This window comes from Rattus norvegicus, chromosome 11 (assembly GCF_036323735.1).
Source record: "Rattus norvegicus strain BN/NHsdMcwi chromosome 11, GRCr8, whole genome shotgun sequence".
NCBI lineage: Eukaryota > Metazoa > Chordata > Mammalia > Rodentia > Muridae > Rattus > Rattus norvegicus.
Window position 1 is genome coordinate 92376871 of NC_086029.1, and position 21759 is coordinate 92398629.

The 21759-nt window shown below is 45.3% G+C and overlaps 1 protein-coding gene across 2 annotated transcripts in view; it reads left to right on the forward strand.

Moving 5' to 3' along the window:
* The first annotated feature begins 2037 nt into the window (after positions 1–2037).
* The window catches only part of Igf2bp2 (insulin-like growth factor 2 mRNA binding protein 2), a 99986-nt gene continuing 80264 nt past the window's right edge, over positions 2038–21759 (forward strand). For both annotated transcript variants that reach the window (NM_001270598.1, NM_001270599.1), the window contains exons 1-2: positions 2038–2294; positions 3780–3840. In NM_001270598.1, the coding sequence (NP_001257527.1) occupies positions 2117–2294; positions 3780–3840 (239 nt within the window). In that variant the 5' untranslated portion in view covers positions 2038–2116. The remainder of the gene's footprint in view (positions 2295–3779; positions 3841–21759) is intronic.

Genomic DNA, 21759 nt, shown 5'->3' on the forward strand with positions numbered 1-21759 from the left:
AGAATCGGTGTACTGTGAATGCCGCTCTGCAGAGCAGTCATGGTTTGCCCACAAACACTTGACATGTTTGAAAATGTAATGCAACATAAAAGGCTTGCTACCCTTTCAGCAAGGGAGACCACCAACCTGTGGCAATGCCTTGTCTTCTGTAGTCTGTAATGATGATTTACTGTGAGTAGGAATACATATCCTCACCAAGACGACCAGCCTTATTAGGAGTGTCCCTGTAAGTAATCTGAAGGTGGCTTCCAGTCCACAGTGATTTGTGTACAAACAAGTTGTTTTCATTTGCGAGTTTTTTTCTTCTCCACATTTTACTTAGGAAGCATCTATCCCTGGTTTATCTGTCAGTCTGAGGAACACTATCAAAGCCCTATTCCCAGTTTGAGGAGCAGTAAAATCCAGAGAGGAAAATGTGTGACTATTTAATGAAAGCTAGAATTGGAACGTCAGTGAATATCTAGATGAGAAAGAATTTATCATTTCCTTATCAAGGCAAGCAATTAAGAACAGTCCTCAAAGTCCCTGTCTTAGTTAGGGTTTTATTGCTGTGAACAGACACCATGATCAATGCAAGTCTTATAAAGGACAACATTTAATTGGGGCTGGCTTACAGGTTCAGAGGTTCGGTCCATTATGCATGGCAGCATCCAGGCAGGCATGGTGAAGGAGGAGCTGAGCTCTACATCTTCACCAGAAGAAAGCCAGGAACAGACTGAGCATCCTCGGGCAGCTAGGTGGAGGGTCTCCAAGCCCACCCCCACAGTGACACACTTCCTCCAACAAGGCCACACCTTCTAATAGTGCCATTCCCTGGGCCAAGGATAAGCAAATCATCACAGTCCCTTAGTTTTTAAGTTCCCTGGGCAAAGACATGGAAGCAAAGTGCAGTGTGTTACACGTTACTCAGCTAGGGGTGGTTGTTTTATTTCCTTTAGGGAAAAAAGTCAGGCTCAGGGATATGGGCACAATTTGTGGCATTCTGCTGGGTCTGAGTATGGAGTAGACAAGCCTACTATGGCCTAAGGTGCCTTCTCCACCCAGACATACCTCCCTCTAAAAACCGAGGAAGGCTTCCCGGATTATACCCAGAAGTCCAGAGCCATATCACCTCGAAATCCCTCCATTCTCTTCTGCAGCCCTTCATTTCCACGATTCCCACGGGGCCATGTGACTTAGATTGCCGCTTGGCAATCTGTCTGGCTCCTTCCCGGGAGAGGGTCTAGGACCCTGCCTCTTCCGTCCTCCGCGAGGAAGGACAACTTTGCTCTCTAGTCCCTTCCAGAGCTCAGGGAACGCCTACCAAGCCTGGGACTGAAACCGGCCACTCAGCCAGGCGTCGTCTCCTCCGCCACCACCTGGCCTCCGCTGGACTCGGGTCTGGCTTTCCTTTCCTGATTGGGGAAACCGAGGCTTGGCGCCACGGTAACTTTCCTAGGATACACAGTCTGGGGGAGGGGACCCGTGTGTTCCTTAGTCCTTTGACCACATGCGCCCCCTTCTCCAAGAGCTTGGCTCACAGCGAGTCTCCGGATCCGTGAATGGCTCGGAACGCGCCGGGAAAGTTGTCAGCCGTGGCGTGCAGAGCTCTACTCGAGGTGCACCTCACTGGCCCCGCACCCACGTCGCGTCCACCTTGCACATACCCCACCCACGCCCGCACCCTTCACTTTCCGCGCGCCGTCTCGCTCCGCCGCTCCCGGCCTCGCTCGGGCCGCCGCCGCTTCCGCCCGCTGGGCGCGCAGCCTGGGAGCGCCGAGCCCTCGGAGCGCGCGGCGCGGGACGGGCAGGGCGCGCACTCTCGGCGGTGCACACGCCGCTCCAACTCTCAGGCGCGCGGGGTGCGTCCGCCCGCCGCCGCCGCCCCGGCACCGGGAGGCAGAGCGAGCGCTTTGTCCGCACGCCCGCCCGGGACTCTGCCCGGAGGAGGCAGCCGCGCCGAGTCCCCGCCTCCGCCTCTGCCCCCGGGCGGGCCGGGCCGGCCGCGGTGGGGGGAGCCAGGCTGAGGGCGAGGGTGGGGGCGGGGGCGGGCGCAGGAGGAGAGAGGAGGGCAGCGGAGGCGGCGGGAGCGCCGGGTGCCGGGCCGGGGGAGCCGCGGGCTCTCGGGAAGACGCGGATGATGAACAAGCTGTACATCGGGAACCTGAGCCCCGCCGTCACTGCGGACGACCTCCGGCAGCTCTTCGGGGACAGGAAGCTGCCCCTGGCGGGACAGGTCCTACTCAAGTCCGGCTACGCCTTCGTGGACTACCCCGACCAGAACTGGGCCATCCGCGCCATCGAGACCCTCTCGGGTGAGCACTCGCGTTGCCCTCGCCGCGCCTCGCCGGCTCGGGACAGCGGCAGCAGGGAGGCCGAGCCCCATGGGCCGCGCCCGCCGCGACTCCCGAAGCCCACACGCTCACTTTCACGCACCAGCCCCGCGACTCTCGCGGCGGGCTGGCTCCGGAATGGCCGTCTGCCCTGCCCCCACTGCGGGGGCTAAGAGACCCTCGGGCCTCAGAGTCGGGGCGACCCTGTGCCCCTCTGAGGGTCCCCAGGCTCGCTGGCTCCCTAGGAGCGCCCCCGAAGTGCCCAGCTGCTCTCCGGAGCTTCCCCCGCCCCCACCTTTGCAGAGTCCCCCGTTTTTCTTCTTTCGACCCTTCTAGCACCCCCTTTGCCAGGGAACCCCCAAATCCAGCATCTCCTCTCCTCCTAGCCAGACCTTCCTTCTTCCCATGCCTCGTGCCAAAGACCTCTCGCCCTCTGTCGTCTCCCAAGTCGCACTCCTTTGGAGACCCCCTCTTGTCTTCTGGCCCCCCACTTTCGGCATCTCCTCGACTAAATCGACTGAACCCTTCGAGGTCTTAGGGTTTCTCCCACCCGGCCCTTGTCGGACCGCACACCTCCCTCGGTCCTTTTCCCGAAGCTCAGTTCCCTCTCTCTGGTCTCGGAAGCGCTCCTATTTTTCCCTGAATTTTTTGTCCGATTTTATTGAGAAGAACTCGGGGCTGGGGGCTTTCCGCCTCCCGTCTCCCCGCCTCCTGCTCGGCCAGAAGCACCTTTTTACGAGGTACCCTGTCTCAACTCGGTGGGGGCCCGGGCTGAGAACCGGGAAAGAGGCGACCGGGGGGCCCGCGAGCGCGCTGGAGCCCAGACCGGAGTCGGAGCGCGACACACTCGCCCGCGCGCGCGCTCCCAGCTCGCATCCCGCACACGCACGCGGCGGGCCACGCTCCCGGGGGCCTGAGACCCCCGACCCGCAAGGGAACCCCCTTCCTTGAGAAACCTTTGAGGCGGGGCGAGCTGGCGAGACCTTGGGGGGGGGGGGTCATCCCAAAGCAGGCGGCCGCAGAGCCTGGGACTCCTGCGCGTGTCCCCGAGACTGCTGGCAGGGAGGGCAGGGGGAGAGCACCCAGGAGCCTCGGGGTCCCAGGGTGGCGGGATGGGGTGCTGGGGGCCGGAGAGACCGAGGCGCGCCACCCTGCAGCTTGAGTTTCAAATGAGCTCATCTTTTCAAATTGGCGCCGCTCTTTATTAAATGTGTTTTTCCGGTAATGCCACCCACAGCTATACCTGGGGTCGGAACCCGGCTTGCGCCCTTCCCTCCTCGCCCGCCACCCGGGGCGCCCACTTTTTATCACAGTTGGCGCTAAGTTCGCCCAGCTGCGGCCGGGTGGAGGACCCCTTGAAGGCTCCAGAAGGCGGAGCCCGAGCGTGGAGTAGTGTGCGTGCCCCTCCTTGACCCCCGCGGATTTGACTCTGGGAGGTTCTGAGTGCTTTAAATTTCTGTTTTAAAGGTAAAGTGGAGTTGCATGGGAAAATCATGGAAGTTGATTACTCAGTCTCTAAAAAGCTAAGGTAAATATATTTTGCCTAGTTTCTTTTTTTCTTTACCCCTTCTGTGATTGGTCTTCCGTACGCCTAACTAAAAGAATACGCTCAGCTTTAAAAAAAAAAAAAACTGTCTATATGGTTTTTAAAGGGGCTTTTGGTGGTTTCGTCAGTGGCGATGCATAGCGTAGAAAGTTATTATTGTTATTATTTATTAGTTTACTTTCATTCTAGAAGGTGTTTTCTGTGCTTGCAAACTGTTTGGTGCCTAATTAGGGGTCGGGATGGAGAACACTAGGTAGATTCAGTTGGCTGTGACCGATTAAGTTGTTTATCAGAAATTGCCTTTCAACTCCCCACTACCACCCCTAACCCCAGCACAATAGCAAACTTCCTGTGAGATGCTAAGAGTAAATATTTACTGTGTCAGCTGAATTGCTTAACTAAACCACGCGATTAATTACTCTTTTGCATAGTTTAGTGATGAATTATAACATAATTTAGTAAATAAGGAGGGTTTTTTTGCACAGTATTCTAAAGAAGTAGCCTGTTTGTATTGGATTCAGGGGGAAGCCAGACTTTAATAACTGAAGCGCTGGGTTTGGCTTCCGAGCACTTTGTTGTTACTGTTGCTTTTGAGAGACGCTGGGGGATAAACAAATGTCGCGGTGAAGTCGATAGTTAGCTATTGTTAATGAAGGAGTAACAGGCTTTGTGGGGGTTGGGTTTCCCCAGTGCTTCTCTAAGAAAGAATGAAGGAGAACATCTTTGTTTAAAGCTCATTGTGAACTTTAAATTGGGAGCCTTTATTTTTTCTACCCCCACCCACCACGTGTCCTAACGTAGTTTTTTTTTTTTTTTTTAAATCCCATTATCTAACGTTATTTCTTTACCGTTCTTCATTAAGTATCTGAATCTGGGAGGCTAAGTCAGATTTTTTTTTTCCACCTTCTTAGTCTGAGGTAGATGCTCAGGTTTGAGAACATTTTAAAAGAAATTACTTTTATAAATACGTGGATGTGTTGGAGGGTTTTTAAAAAACATCGTGTGCATGTGCACACTTCTACATACATCGTAATGTCACAGAATCTGTTTGGAAATGATTGTTAGAAAACGGCTGCTTGTTTTGGTTTTGAAAAGTTAAGGATTATGATTTGTAGTCTGGGCTATTATACTGAATGGATTCTTATGTTGAAAGTTCTGGCTCTCTGTAAAGTTTTTATGCTTATATATTTTGCTGTTATTATGCTTATATATTATGCTGTTATTTTAAGTTGGGATGTGTAAGGGAATGTTTTCTGAGATGCTACTTACTGTAAGTTTAAACCAGTCGATTGTAAAGAGTTGAAGATTTGATGAATAATTTTAGAACCCCTGAGAATCCTTAAGGCATTATGCATCTAGAAATATTTCATTTTTCTTGGCTGTCTTGCTCTCGTGAATTTGTTTGGAGATTGAAACTAACAAAAGTCACTAACATTTAACTGAGGTTATTTGATGTCCCCATTATTCCATGACGAAGTGTCTATCATTTAATTTTCAAAATAAGTGAAGTACTAGTTTATTTAAAGTCATCGTGATCATCTAAAGCTTATCAACAAAAATACCACTCTGGCTTTGTTTTTGTTTTTAAATGTAGGGCTTGTTTGCTTTTTTGGCTGAAGTGTAATGTAATTCTGCTTATGTGAGCTCAAGAGTAGTCATGTCACAAGTTTTAGCATAAATTAAATAAACGGTCTAGGGCTTCTATAGTCCTAGGAATAAACGATTTCTTTGAACATGTTGACACTAAGAAATAACTTGGAGGAAATCTGAGAGCAGGCTGTGTGATTGACTCCACCTGAAGACAGTTAACATACCAAATGCATGGGTAGCCTGCTAGAGAGAGTGGCCCCAACATACTCTCTTCTCTCCCCCGTCCACCTCTCTAATTTTTTTTTAAATATGCAAGTTACTTACTTTCAGTGCAAGCTAAGGGGGAGAAGGTTAAACTGGTTGAAATTGGTTAGCTGAAGTCAGCCCTCTGGGATGAGACATCAGTAAATTCTCCATAATTCTGGGTACAACTATGCCTGTGTCTTAAGAAAACAACAAAAACAAAACAAACACTCCCCCCCCCCAAAAAAAAACCAGAAGTACTTTGACATTTAAGACCAAGCTTTCATGTTATACAGTGATGGGTTTTTTTTTTTTTTTTTTGGTTGGTGTTGTTGTTCTTTTGTTGTGTTTTTCGATGCAAATTGAGAAGTTGGAAGTAAATTTGTGAACTATGGGTCAGTTCTATATGTGGTTTTTTTGGGTTTTATAGAACTGGAGGGAAACAAGTCATTCTTGATTGCCTCCTTGAAAAAATGATTCAACAATTGAGTGCTAAACTTTTTCCTATTGTGCTTGGTTCTTTGATTTTTTTTTTTTAGGGAGCTATTTTAATATCTATATCCCAAATACTTTTTTTAAAGCTAATGACAGTTTGTAAGATGCTTTAGTCTTTGTGGAATTATTGGCGTAGTGTTTGCTTACCACTGGGGCTTCAGTTAAATCACAGAGCATCACTTTCTACCAGTGGCTACAAAGTAGACAGATTAGACCCAGTGGCTACAAAGTAGACATTCTAGACACCACTGCTTCTCAGTCACTCTGGAGTAGAAAATTCTTATTCTTTTTGCTACATATGTTTCATCCGTTGTGAGTGCAAATAGTACAATAGTACGGTAAGGCATGTCCTTCATTTGTTCCGCTTACATTCTGCTTGGTTTCAGTCTGCTGAATACAAGTATTTTTTTCTGTATTCATATAGTACCTGTAGGTCAAAGATTTTAAGAGGGAAAAAATTGATAACTTTAAAAGTGCTGTTAAAACTTATGGGAACTTGATGGAAATTTTACTTTGGGTACCACTGAAAGTGCACTTAAAACGTCATGTATGTACACTGGTACACACACTGCATAAGCCGTGTTGATCTAAGACATGCTAACTTGAATGTGCTTTTGTCCCTAAAGTTGAATGATTCTGTGAGAAAGAGAACTTAAAAAAGCAGGCAGGATCTGCCCACTTCTAGGAAGTAGTGAACAGTGGTAGAAAGGTTCTACTGGGACAGTTAGATTCTCTGAGGAGGTGCAGGGAAAGCTGTGAATCTGTCTTTCATGAGGTAAAAATCAGTAATTGTCTTCTCTCCAATGCAAATGAATTTGAGCTCCTATAGGAATGCTAAAGAAAACAGTATCCCAATTGTATTTTGCTTGTATGTACCACATTGTGTATAGCTGAATTAAATACCAACCCCCCCAAAACCACCCTACTTCCAACCCTCCCTGTAACAAAGGCTTTTTCTGCATTAATTTTTAATTTTCTAGAAACAGAAAAGATTTTATTAGTTTTAAATCTTCTTTAGTAGCTGTCTATTTCAAGACCTTGTTGAATTAGAAAGTAATGGCAGGACTTAATTACATATTTGGATAGATTAATACAACGTCACATGATATCAAACTGTAAAGTCCCTTAGATTTAGTTTTGAAATTGCAGTAGCACATTTTTAAAAAAGGAACTTTTTATTTTCTAGAGAGCACACATTTTCCTGATCTCTAGAAATGTGTTAGGGTTGGAATAGAAATGGTAAAGAAAAAATTATTCCATATTTAGATAACAATGTAGTATTTAAATACTTAAACTTTAATTCTAAAAGAGAATTGATACATAGTCCATTTGCTACATTGTTTTTTATAATAATAACAATATTTGTTTGTAACTATAGAGAATAAAATGACCATATGTGTGAGGTTGTCATTTCATAGATGAGGGGAAATTAATATTTGGAAAAAGCCTTTTATATATCATGGTCTGAAGTATTTTTTTTTTTTAAGGAATGATTTTACCTTTTAAGATACATTTAAAAGATTAGAAGATTCAAAACTAACTACATGTGAAAATTATTTCTATTTTAAATATGTGTGTGTGTGTGTGTGTGTGTGTGTGTGTATGTGCGCACGTGCAGGTTGCTCTAAGTTTCTTAGTGTGTTGAAGAGGAATGTTAACGATTCTGTGTTGTGTTTAAAAGAACAGGGACCAGGGCAAATTTATCACAAGACAGAAAAACAGTAAAAATTTTTTTTTCTTTTAGAACTATTTATAAATGTTCAGTATTTTCTAAATATCTGCCATCTACAACGAATCACTTCCATAATGCAGCGCTGTAGAGGAACAGTTGGTCAGTCGTTACTGAGCTGTCATCCCTCTGATTCAGCGCTCTGTGCATTCTGTGGGGGGCACTAGTTTTGCACAGATCAAGTAGCAAGACAAAGAGGAGATCTTTTTTTTTTTTTTTTTTTTTTAAAGATTTATTTATTTATTATATATAAGTACACACTGTAGCTGTCCTCAGATACACCAGAAGAGGGCATCGGATCTCTTTACAGATGGTTGTGAGCCACCATGTGGTTGCTGGGAATTGAACTCATAACCTCTGGAAGAGCAGTCGGGTGCTCTTAACCGCTGAGCCATCTCTCCAGCCCAAAGAGGAGATCTTTAATTGAGCACCCGTTACTCTGAGTTTTAGTCCAGACAAAGCTAATGAAAATCACTAGATGACTGGAACTCACAAAGGAAGAAGGCACACATAATGCCATCTTCCCAGAGTGATGCCTAAACTCTTACAGGGGCCATCACTCCTGCCAGTCAGGGCAAGGAAATCTGCAGCGTTTTCAAGGAGCACATTGCTCAGAAGACTACAGTGCAAACTACCTTCTTAGGTTTCTCTCAAATTCAATTCCATGAAGGCTTTGCTGTCCCTTACACTCACTCACTCACTCACTCTTCTTTTTAAGATACAGAGTCTCTCTGTGCAGCCCCAGCTGTTCCTGAACCTGTAAACCTCTTTGCCTGAGCCTCCTGAATGCTGGGGTCGTAGGCACACATACTGTGTCCAGCTTACAGAGTGTGTGTTGCTGAATGCGAGTGTTCACTTAGAAATGCTGTACTTGGGAGGATGTTTTGTTATTTTTCCACAACCAATTATTTATCAGTTTTTATTAAAAGAGGTGTAGAATTGGAAGCTGCCTGGAAAATTATAGATTTTAAGATATAATTTTAAAGAATGTATTTAAACATCTTGAGTGTGTTTTGTTTTTGTTTTTTAAGATACTGTTCAGCCTTGGCTGAAAACTAACTTTAAAAGAAGTTGTGCTTTGAAACTTCTAGTCAAAAGCATAATATCTCAAAAACTATGTCTGACTTCTTAATTTGAGGGACAGCAGAAGAGTTGTGTTTAAGAAGGCATGCCTAAGTAAAGGATTGGTCCGGTTTTATTTTTTTACAGTCACTGGGAAGTACAAATTAGTTTGGGGGAATATTAGACAATGTTAATGAACACATAAAAGCAAGCCAACAGCACATATCTACCAGTAAAGACAATCCCCCCTCTGTTTATTTCATTAAAGCATTTTTAGTCTTTGCTTTATAATCTGACTTGATGCTTACAGACTTATAATTTTCGCTTGGTGGCGTGCATGGTATGGGTTTTATTTTGGGCAGCAAATTGCAGAGTGTTCTGAATTATTTTTAAGGTTTTTACTTTTCATGTTTTGATTATGGATTTTAGTCTGGTTGCCTCACACAAAATAGGGGAAATTATTTTTTTTATTACAGAAAACCTTAGGTTCTGTTGCTTTTACTGTCGAAGAAGACAAAAAATATTGTAATAATGTGTCATTAATCTATGGCAGAGTTGGGTGGCATGTTGACACTGGATACGTAGCTCAGAAAGGAGTGTGTCTCTGTTAAAGGACCGTCATGTCCATAAGCTGTCCCTAACTAAGTCCATGGTTAGACATCGCTGTCTGAAGCAATGACGCCCCGCCCATCCCCCATTCCCACCTCCACCCCCCAAGTAATAATTTTGTATCCTTGAGTTGTGGGGTTTGCTTACTCTCGCATCTTCTAATTGTTTATGTCTCTCATGTTTTTATTTCCTAAAGTGCAAACACTTAGTTTGCCTGGTCTCTTAAAGTGGGCATTTTGTTCAGTGCTTTACCTAGCAAATAGAAACACGTGTGCAGAGAACTGTTGCAACCTGAGGGACGGTTGCCATTTTTCTCACTGTCGTGTATGTATTTAATACATGTGGAAGTGTGAATTGGCTTTACAATTTTTAAAGGTTTTCCGCTATGAACACAGCATCAGAGATGGTTGTGGTGAGGCATAGCTCCTGTGGCTGCATCCTAAGTTCATATTAGTAATAAAGCTATTATGGCCTCGCTGACAGAAAATTTACTTTTTCTAAGTAAGATTTGAAAAGGGCGGGGGGACGAGTTCTTTTCTCATCTGAGAAAACTTAGTCTTAGAGAAATGGAGTAATTTGTCTAAGGTAGATAAGTACATTCAGTAGCAGGGAAGAACCCAGGCAAGAGGTCCCGAATCAGCTGTGTCAGAAGGCCCAGATCCCCTCAGGAGGGATAGAACTTGTTTGTCAAATGCTCAAACTTCCAACTCCCTCATTCTTACCCTGGTCCAAATGATCTGTTCTTCTTCACTACACTATTTTTATAGGAAAAATAGTTAGAAATAGGCACAAAATTTTATTATTCATTTTTTGTTGTTGTTGTTTTTGTTATTTGTTTTTCAAGGCAGGGTTTCTATGTGTACCAGCCCTGGCTTTCCTGGAACTCACTTTGTACATCAGGCTGGCCTCAAACTCATGGAGATCCACCCACCTCTGCCTCTGAGTGCTGGGATTAAAGGCATAGGCAAGCAAGTCATTTTAAAAGCAGCATTGGTCCGGCTTTCTCTCTGCTTGCCGTGGACAGTGTGAGTGGGGCATTTATCCAGGGAGGTGTTTGGTGGTTTTGTTTGGATGCTGTTTATGCTGTTTTGTTTTTTTAGTGGTTGGATTCTTTGTATTAAGAAATGAGACAGTGCTAAGAAGGACCTTCCTCACTGGGGACAGTGGCGCACACACACCTTTGATCCCAGGCCAGCCTGGTTTGCATAGGAAATTTAAGGGCAGCCAGGGCTACATAGAGAGACCCTGTCTGTCCCAGTAAGTCATAAAACCGAAATAGGACAGTTCTTTCAATATGTGAGGCACACAAATTAGGCACTGACTTTGGTTCTGGTCGACATTGTATCCCTTTCGGTAAAGTGAAGAATTCACCTGGAGGGCTCCTCAAGGCTTGGCCTTGTAGGAGGCAGTGCTGTGTTTTGACTTGTTTCCTTGGTGGGAGCTGCCAGTCTGCCTTCTTCTGCTTCATTTTTTGCATGAAGGTCTTTTACCTCTGCTGGGAGTATGAATGGAGGTCCGCCATCAATGGAGTCAAGTTCTTAGTGACGTAATCACTCAGCAACTGAGTGCGTGTGAAGCACCCTTCGTCTCTGAACTGTAGTGGTTTTCTGAACTCACCGTTGGGTTTCCTTTGACTTTTGTGGACTCTCATGGTAGTAGTGGTGGGACAGAGGGTGGAGTTACCAAGAAAAAGAAGTAAGTGAAGGGTTATTTCCAACCCCTTATGTGTGTCTTCAAGTTGTATGGGTCAGGGCTCGATGTGTCATTTTCTGTGCAGTTGTGACTCAGAAGATAGGGCAGGAAGAGAGTAACTAATAATTACTGAGTGGTAGCTGGATCTTGGGCATTTGTGGCTGTTTTCCTTTAGTAACATGATGAAACCCATTTTCTTCTATAGAGGGAGGTGGTACACTTTTTAAATTAACTTTTTATTGATTCTTTGTGAATTTTACAACATGCACCCCACTCTGACTCATCCTCCCCAACCCTTGTAATCTCCCCCCAAAATAAAAAATACAAGCACAGAAAACAGGTCATCATGGATGCTGTAGTATGTCACAGTGTGTCCCACGGTATAGCTCTCTGTCCACACGTCTTCACTTCCAGATGTTTGTTCGTTGCAATGAGTCACTGGTCTGGTTTGAGGTCTCTGGCTTCTGTGATACCATCAATACTGGATCCTCAGCGGCTCTCTTCCGGGTTGTCCTGTTGCTGTGCTGTGTCATGTACATCCTGCAGCAGAACAGGCTGGACAGCTGTCTCACAAGCCTAACAGTGAAGGTGATACATTTTAACTGTAAGGTAACATTACAAAATGTGTTACATTGTAAAGGATGACTTCTTTCCTCAGTCAAGATCCTGAATGGATCAGAAGATACTTGGTGTGTGTGTGTGTGTGTGTGTGTGTGTGTGTGTGTGTGTGTGCGCGCGCGCGCGTGTGTTCGTGTTGTGTTTGTGGTTTTTCAAGGCAGGCTTTCTCGGTGAGCCCTGGTTGTCCTGGACTTACTTTGTAGATCAGGCTAGCCTTGAACTCAGAGCCTGCCTGGCATTAAAGGCATGCACCACACACCTGACTTAGAAAATACATTTTTAATACATATCTTCTTTTAGCCTTTTCTCTTTGAGAAATGAAGCAAAAAACTGAATGACTTTCCTGTGTACGTGCAGGTAGTTTCCTATCAGCCGCCATTGAATGAAATGGTGGAAATGCAGCCACCGTGTGGGATTTTTGTCTCTCTTGGAACCTTTTTCTTTAGTTTTTTGTCTCTGATGTTAACAACCTTACTTTGAAAAATGGATGTTTTTCTTCATATTGTATGGGCAGAGTTCTGAAGTGCAGCGCTTGTGTTTGTCTTTGTCAGATGTCGATGATGAAAGATTAACACAGAAAGCGTTTAGTCCTTTCATTGATTAAGAAAGAAAGGAGGGAGAAAAGGGGAAGAGATGCCACAGAAACAGGGCACTGGGTGGCTAAAGCCTGCGGTGCAGCTGTGTTCTCTGGAATTCCAGAACACAAGAGTTGTGTGGTTGGTGTTTCTAGAGCAGCCAGGGCCGAGGAACTCTGTAACCTTTCTTTCCTTGACAATTGAAAACTCCTGGTGAGACTGATCTGCTCACAAAGTTTCTTTCTTTAAGCCCCTGCACTGAGGCTTCCTCTCTCTCTGCCTGCCTTCCCTTTGCATTTTTGAGGAAATCTGGGTTGCCGGCCTAGTGTGTGTGCTAGCCCCAGTGTCCCTCGCCAGCTGAGGTTTGGGGCAGCTCAGGAGGCACGTGTGTGCTTGCTCAGTGTGTTGGAATGTATGATCTCTGTGGCATACACTTCCTTGAACTGTGCAGCCGACACACCAGCTCCTGTGGGTGTGGGGCCACAAACTACAGATTTTTTGTAAGTGGTTGAAAGATTGGGAAAGAGTTCCTCTGTACTGAAGGCTTTCCCCCATGAAGTGCAGTTATCCTCATTCTTTGTGAAGAGAAAACATCTTTCCCATTTCTTTCTTAATTATTGAAGGATAGAAAAGAAATCTGGACCTATAACTCATCTGCCTTCCAGTTCCAGCCAGCCTTTCCCTCCCTCTCTCTTTGATTGACAGCGATGCCTTGTCGCCTGGGCTCTTTGACACGGTGCCTTGTGGACACCTGAGTCAGAGGGAATCAAGCTTCTTTAGAAATACACAACCTCTTCTTCCTTTTAGGGAATTGGAGGAAGTCAAATGGCTTAAGAGTTTTAAATTTTTAGCTGCTTCTATTCTTCAAATTTTACACATTTTGTCTGTCGCAAAATATCCAAGATGACAGAAATAAGAGATTTAGTAAAAAGGGCATCTTGTTTTCTGCGTTAAAGAGGCCTGGGAACAGGTAGTTACGTCTTCAGACTTTTGCCACGGAGAAATTAGTTCTTTTGTTCACTGATTTTCATATAAATGGTTCAATATGTGTATCTAGTTCAGAAATGCTATCAAAATTGGTTTGTGGCTTTAGTGGGTTTTGTTGTTGTTGTGTTTGTTTTTATTATTATTATTATTATTATTATTATTATTATTATTATTATTTTGGTTCTTTTTTTCGGAGCTGGGGACCGAACCCAGGGCCTTGCACTTCCTAGGCAAGCGCTCTACCACTGAGCTAAATCCCCAACCCCTGTTTTTATTTTTCTAGACAAGGTTTCTCCATGTTGCCTTGGCTGTCCTGTAACTCGTTCTGTAGACCAGGCTGGCCTTGAACTCAGAGATCCGCCTGCCTCTGCCTCCTCAGTGCTGGGATTAGAGGCTACTATTGGGTTAGTTTACATGTGATGATTATGACAGCAGTGTTATTTATGCCTACCTGACAGATTTCAGGGCCAATCTTTGAGTTTGACTTTCCATGGCAGTGGTTTTTAGCACTGTTCCGCAGAGCCTGTGACTGAGGATGTTTGAGTTTGGGGGGTCCACAGGAGTAGCTGTGTGTTCTTGAGAGCCCCATTCTTGCAGCTATGCTCACGGCTGCTGTAGATGCCGGGGTTGCCTCTCAAATTTGGTTTAGAAAGGAGTGTGGTATTAAAAAAAAAAAAAAAAAAAAAAAAAAAAAAAAAAAAAAAAAAGCCTACCAGTGTGTGAGGTCTGCAAGACAAGCCAGGCTCTGATTGGCTTACAGAGCACCCAGCCCCTCTCCTTCCTTCTCTCCCTTAGACACCTTCCCTCTTTCGTGGTGGCCTTCTGGTCTCAGTGTCACTTTCACTTTGGAAACTGCGTGGCAGGCTCCTAAATCTATGGATTTTCCTGTAGGACAACAGTGTCTTTTAGGGACTTGTAGGCTAGCCAGCCTACTGACTCCCCTGGAGTCAAGAGTGAGTAGTGACTTGGGAGCCTCACCTGTGTGGGACAAGCTTTCCCTTCAGGTTTTCATGCTCCCTTCCAGAACAGGACAGGTCTCTTACCAGTTACAGCTGGGACACTTTCTGCACAGGAGTAACATAATCTTGAAAACATTGAAACGGGTTCGATTGACAGCCAGCGAGTCAGATGGGGCAGGAGTTGTCCTCCTCTGTCCATATCACATGGGGCTTTTTCAGAAAAAGGGCATTACCCTAAAAGAGGTTAAAAACAGAGAGGTAGCTGATTGGAAAGTGGAAGGGGGCTCACAGGAATGTAAGGAGGACAGTGGGTGAGCGTGAGCAAAGTACATTACGTACATGTATGTAACAACATGAACATGTCCTAATGAAATCCATGTGCTCTGTGTAACTAAAGTCTGTTAATAAAAGCCTTCCTTTAAGAAAGGGCCAGCAAGATGGCTCAGCAGGCAAAAGCACTCGTCAATCAAACCTGATAATCTGAACTCAGCCTCTGAGAATCGACTCCTGCAAGCTGTCCTTGGACCTCCATGAGCATGCTGTGGTACACCTGTGCTCACACTCACAAACACTGCACATGTGCACACATGCACACACACATAAAAACAAGTTTGAAATTAATTAAAGATGGTAAACAGAGGGTGAAAAAGAAGTCATGGTTACACTTACCATGTAAACTTTTATTACTGGGGAGTCACGTGTGCCACAGAGACTGAGAGGGGTTTCTTCTGCCTTGTGGGTTGCAGGGTTAAACTCAGGTTGCCAGGCAAGCACCTGCACCTGCCCAGCCATGTTACTGACCCACGGTTACATTATTGATGACTGAGTGTTTTGAATAAACTATAAAGAAGCCTTTAAATCATAGTGGTAGTGAGATATGATCAGCGGCCATACCATGTAAAATAATTTCCCCACTCTTACACAGTTATTTTTTTGATCACTTTATAGGTTCCAATAATAACTAATTACCTGCGAGAGTGATTATATGTCAAATACAAATTTTTTAAATGTCAGTTCTTATTTTTAACGCTGAGAATTTTGTACATGCTCCTCACTCCCCTTCCAAACGCCTCAGATCCACCTCCTCCTCCTCCCTGTCCTCACTTCAGTCTTTAAAAGCTTATAACTAAATAAAATCCACCAAACCCAGTTTGCGCCCCCGTATATGCTCATCAGTGTGAGGCCTTCTATCGGAGTGTGGTGAACCCGGTGACCACAGAAAACTGCTTCTCCTTCCTTCCTTGTCCAGCAGCTTCGGGGCTGGCAGTAGCTCCTCAGCTAGGGTGGGTGAGCTTGGGAGCCTCTCCCCATCTCCATCCTGGGATGTTCATTGGCTTGACCATGCGCAGGCAAGCACAGGTGGGAGCTCATACTCCACAGCCGTCTGTGCTGCCCTGATTAGAAAACCCTCCCTGAGTCTCCTAGGAATATGTGGATTCTGCCTTCTCCTATTGGCTTTGTCTATTGACAAAACCTGGAATGAAAAAATAATTAAAAAAAAAAAAAAAAGCATGAGTCACACGGTAGAGAGCAGCCGACGCCAACCCAGGAGCCTTCTTTAACCTTTACCTGTGTCTTTTTGGGATTACTCTTACCCTGAGGAAGGACTGTCATGGAGTCTGCAGGGCTTTGCCTTTTTGCAGAACCCCAGGGGTGGTGTCCATCTTGGCGCTCTGCTTTCTGTGTCTGTGCTCTTCGTTCCTCCCGCCTCCTACCTTCCTGGATCGGTGACCTCATACATACAGATGAGAGCTTACAGGGACCCATTCTCGGCACTCTGTCGTGCACAGCCATAGGTGGTGGCAGGGAGGTTTCTGGAGTATACTCGAGAGAGTGTGACCACTGGGAAGTCCAGGCCCAGCGTTTCCAAGTACAATTTCCAAGAGAAAGATTAAAGTTTTTAATGCAGAATGCCCATTTATATTTTATAATGTATTTTGCCTGCATATATGTGTGTTAACCACGGACGTGCCTGGTGCTCATGGAGGTTCAAATAGGGCACTGGATCCCCTGTTGTGAGCCACTGTGTGGGTGCTGGGACTTGAACCTGCATCCTCTGGCAGTGTAGCCAGTGCTCTTAACTGCCGAGCGTCTATTTAGCTCATGGGTTGGCATTTGCTGTTCCCTACCGTGTGAGTATCTATATCTATAACGTGAACACACAGAGATGAAGACACTGTGTGTGTGTGTGTGTGTGCGCGCGTGTCTCTGTGTGTGAAAGTGTGAGTGTGTATGAATGTATGTTGCGTTCATGTGAATCGTGTGAATGTGTCTGTGAGTGTGTGAGTAGGCATGTGTGTATGTGACTGAATGAGTGTGTGCGTGCGTGAATGAGTGTGAGTGAGTGAGTTTGAGTGTGAGTGAGAGAGTGAGTGAGTGAGGAGTGAAGGGATTCTGAGACAGTCTCTGTGTGGCCCCAGCTGTCCTGAAGCTCACACAGAAGTCATCCTGCCTCTGCTCCCCCGAGTGCTACTCTCTTAGTGTAGCCACGAGTGAGGAATAAGAGGCTGGGTGCATTCGTGTCCTCATCCCCATACCCTCTGCGTGTGCCCCTGGGGACCAGAGGTTGACATCAGCTGGTTTGCAGACAGAGTGTTTCATTAAACCTGGAGCTTGCCAGTTCTGCCATACCACCCGGCCTGCCAGCTGCAGGACTCCCTGAATACTTGCTTTGTGAGGCCATCTAAAATCTTTTTCAATATAGGAAGTACATATACTGACTAGGCAACACTGTCTGATGTGTATGTATTGCACAATACAGGCCCGTATGATAAAATACAGCCCTCTGTCTCCATTTAATTGGAGGAATGTGGTCCCACTTTCTGATCCACACCGAGGCACCAGCATGTGCTATATAATTCATATATAATTCATATGCTAGGGAACCGCGATTCTCTATGTCTGGCAAATACTTTAAAGTTTTGTCTTACATTTCTTTGTGAGCGTGTATGTGGGCGTGCGGTAGAGGTCAGAGGGCGTCCTACAGGAATGTGTTCTTACCTCCTCTCTAGGTTCTGGGGTCTAACGCAGGTCACCAGGCTGGCTGGCCTGAGGTTTGTAATCATCTCAGCCCCGCTTTCCCAAGTGCTAGGATGACAGGTGTGCCCCACCTACCACTCCCGGAAAAGGCAGGCGGCTTTGAAAGTAAAGTATACCGGTAAAGAAATATATTAGTGAAAGGTGGTGCGTTTAAACACATTTGAAAGTGCTCTGTTTAGGGTTGTCCTCTCTGTGTGTTTAAATTGAGACACTTGAAGGCTGTTTAGATTCTGTTCTTTGGCTCTGGGTGCAATAAATACTCATTAAGGCCAAAGTAAAGATTGTTGACTTAAGAGACGTTTTCAAAAAAACAAAAATAAAAACTGCTCTGAGGGCTGGGGATGTAGCTCAGTTGATACAGTGCTGGCCTAGCATCAGGAAGCCCGGATTCAGTCTCCAGTACTGCATAAACCTGGTGCAGTGGGTCCCCTGTCATCCCAGCAGGGGGTGCTGTGGGTCCCCTGTCATCCCAGCATTTCAGGGGGGAGCTGTTAGAAGTTAATCTTTTGCGTGTCGAGTCAGAGGCTAGCCTGTTTGTGTCACTACAGATACTACTCTGAAAACAGGAATTACCACTTTAAAAATGTGTCTTATACTCTAACTCACAAGCTTGCAGAAGACGCTGGTCACTGAGACTCCAGCCAGCAGAGGTCAGATACCAGTTTGGAAGTTCAGGATCCAGGTGGTTCCACAGACCGGCCAGTCCCGCTTTGCAAGGCAGGATGATGAAGAGAGGGAGGACTGGGGAGGACTGGTCTTTGGCCACATTTTTCTTCCTCTTTTTTTTTTAAACTTTTTTTTAATTTTGTGAGTACTCTGTTGCTATCTTCAGACATACCAGAAGAGGGCATCAGATCCCCGTTACAAATGGTTGTGAGCCACCATGTGGTTGTTGGAATTGAACTCAGGACCTCTGGAAGAGCAGTCCGTGCTCTTAAACTCAAAGCTATCTCTCCAACCCACATTTCTTTTTCTTTCTTTTTTTTTTTTTCCTTTTTCTTTTTTTCGGAGCTGGGGACCGAACCCAGGGCCTTGTGCTTGCTAGGCAAGCGCTCTACCACTGAGCTAAATCCCCAACCCCCACATTTCTTTTTCTTAAAGACAGGATCTTACTATGTTACCCTGGCTGGCCTGTGTCAACCAGGCTGGCCTAGAACTCACAGAAATCTGCCTCTGGAATGTTGGAGGTTTTGGTTGTTGTTTGTTTGTTTATTTGAGACACCTTTGTAGCCCTGGCTGCCCTGGGATTTTTTCTATAGACCAGGCTGACTTAAAACTCAGAGATCAGCCTGACTCCGCCTCTCAGTGCTGGGATTAAAAGCATAGGCCATCACTACTGGGCAAATGTTGGGATTCAGTGCATGCATGTCCCCCTTCCTGGTCTGGGCTGCTCTTCTGAACATAAACACTTTTTCCCCATCACCATGCAGACCAGGCTAGCCTTGAACTCATAGAGATTGACCTGCCTCAGCCTTCCTAGTTTTATGGGGCAAGGTGCACTCTTAGAGATTCCACACAGACAGACAGATTGACAGAGACAGCAGCTTGAGCTGCTGCTGCTATCGACAAAAGGCTTGGTTTTGTGGCTCCTGACAGCAAAACCTGCTTTTTCGTTCTGTTGGGATTATGACAGCAGGCTTCCGACGTCAGGACACGGGAGAGTGGCGCCACCAGCCGCCTTCCATGATCTCGATGTTGTTTTTCCATGTCCTCCCTTCATTAGACACGAGACACTAAATCTAGTCCACTCTCAGGACATTGAATGTTGTCAGGAGGTGACAACTTTGGGAGCTGTGGTGACATAGATAGACGTCAATCAGGAAGTGACAAGCAGATGTGTGCTTTCTTTGTGACATACACTGAATGACAAGGATGCCTTTATAGTTAGCGCCTTTCAGAGTGAAAGTGGACTCTGTTGGAACGACAGTCATACCATTTGTGGACTACCGAATCGTGTTAACTCCTCTGTACACCTGTAGGGTAAGAAAACACCAACTGTCTCCACGACAGAGACTACAGAATGAGGCTCAAGTTTTTAGTGCCTCCGGCGAGGATACATTTTTACTCTCAACCTCAGTTTTAAATTTTTGTTGTTGTTATTGTTTTAACCTCTTTCTCTTCTCTGAAGAGTAATTTTTGCTCAGCCCTTTTTGTAAAAAACAACTGTTCCCTCCCTGCCTCGCCTGAAAGAGCCGATGTTTTTAAATACCTAATTGAAGACACAAAAAAACACGTTACTATCAATACAGATGTTTGCTACAGTTCTGCCAGCAACAGAGAGTCCTTTCTGCTATTTTTGTAACTGGGTGAGGTCTGATTTCTCCAGAATTACGCCATACTGTGGTTAGCCATGGCCTACAAGAGGGAAATAGATTTACTCTTTAAAATCATGGGTTTTCTAAGAAATGTGCCGTTTACTATCCAAACATGAACATCTTTCTCCAGCAGAGCACAGTGGTCACTTGGGTATTAGACACGTGCAGTTCTCTCCCCCTACTAGAAGCCGAAAGCCGTGGGGCCCTCAGATCTTTGGTCCCTACCTTTGTCACACACTAGAAACACACTGCAGACGCTGCTCATGGTACCTAGCATGTTTGGAGAGATCCGAGAGTGTTTAGAGTTGTCAAGCATCTCCACGTTTGTCACTGGAAGCCAGGGCCTGCAGCATTGTAAGCAAATATGGCCTCTGAGTCATGTGCACATCAGGTGATTTGCTCTGTATGTTAGCAAACTCGTGCCAGCTTCTCAGCTTTGCACAGCTTTCCATCTAGGCTGCTCTGGGCTACTTGATTTAGTCAGAGTGTGTACTGACAGTCCCGATTTCAAACTTATCTTTAGCTGTCACTATCTGCAATGTACTTATTCCTGGAATACATGCAACTTAAGAAAAAGGTGTCTGGTAACATAAGTTATGTGGCATGGGGAGTTTCTGCTTCCTTTTAAAAATAAAACTTACTTATTTTTATTTGTCTTAGTTATGGTTCTCATTGCTGGGAGGAAACACCATGACCAAAAGCAACTTGGGAAGAAAAGGATTTATCTCACTCTCCCATATCATAGTCCATCACTGAAGGAAGTCAGAACAGGAACTCGAGCAGGGCAGAATGCTGGAGGCAGGAGCTGAGGCCATGGTGGGTGCTGCCTACTGGCTTGATCCTCATGGCTTCTTAGCCTGCTTTCTTATAGAACCTAGGACCACCAGCCCAGGGTTTGTAACATCCACACTGGTCTGGTCCCTACTCCATCAATCACTAAATTAGGGAAATGCCTTACAGATTTGTCTACAACCTGATCTTACAGATAATTTTCTCAATTGAGGCTCCCTCCTCTCCGATGACTTTAGATTATGTCAAGTTGGCATAAAACCAGCCAGCACACGTATGTATATAAGTGTGCACATGTGAGTTTTTTGTGCATCAGGTACTGAGGTATCTGTGGAAGCCTCTGTGTGTGTGTGTGTGAGTGAGTGTGTGTGTATATATGTGTGAGAGTGTATGAGTGTGTGTATGAGTGTGTGTATGTGAGTGTGTGTATATGAGTGTGTGTATATGTATGAGAGTGTGTGTGAGTGTGTGTATGAGTGTGTATGTGAGTGTGTGTGAGTGTGTGTGTATGTGAGTGTGTATATGTGTGAGAGTATGTGTATGTAAGTGTGTGTGTGTATGTGAGAGAGAGTGTGTGTGTATGTGAGAGAGTGTGTGTATATGTGAGAGTGTGTATGAGTGTGTGTATGTATGTGTGTATATGTATATGTGAGAGTGTGTATGAGTGTATGTATGTATGTGAGTGTGTGTATATGTGTGTGTATATATGTGTGAGAGTGTGTGTGTATGTGAGTGTGTGTATATATGTGTATGAGTGTGTATGTATGTGTGTGTATATGTGTGTATGTATATGTGTGAGAGTGTGTGTGTGAGTGTGTGTGTGTATGTATGTATGTATGTGAGTGTGTGTATGTGTGTGTGTGTGTGTGTGTGTGAGTGTGAGATCCCCTGGAGTTAGTTAATGAGTATTCATGAGCTTCCTCCTGTGGGTTCTAGGAACCAAGCCCCTGTCCCCTAGGAGAGAAATATGATTGCCTTTAACTGCCGAGCTATCTTCCAGCCCTGGTTGTTTCCTCCGTGCTGTACAGAGTGAATCTTAGAATCCTAGTCCCTTAGTATTGTCTGCTTTTTTTTAAAATTTTTATTCTAGCAATGCTAAATTTTCTGCAAGTTTACATGTTCTGCTCAACTGGTGTATATTCTGAATTATTCTTCTTACTCCTTTCTCTCCTTGTTTGAGACTAGACTGGAGTTCACTA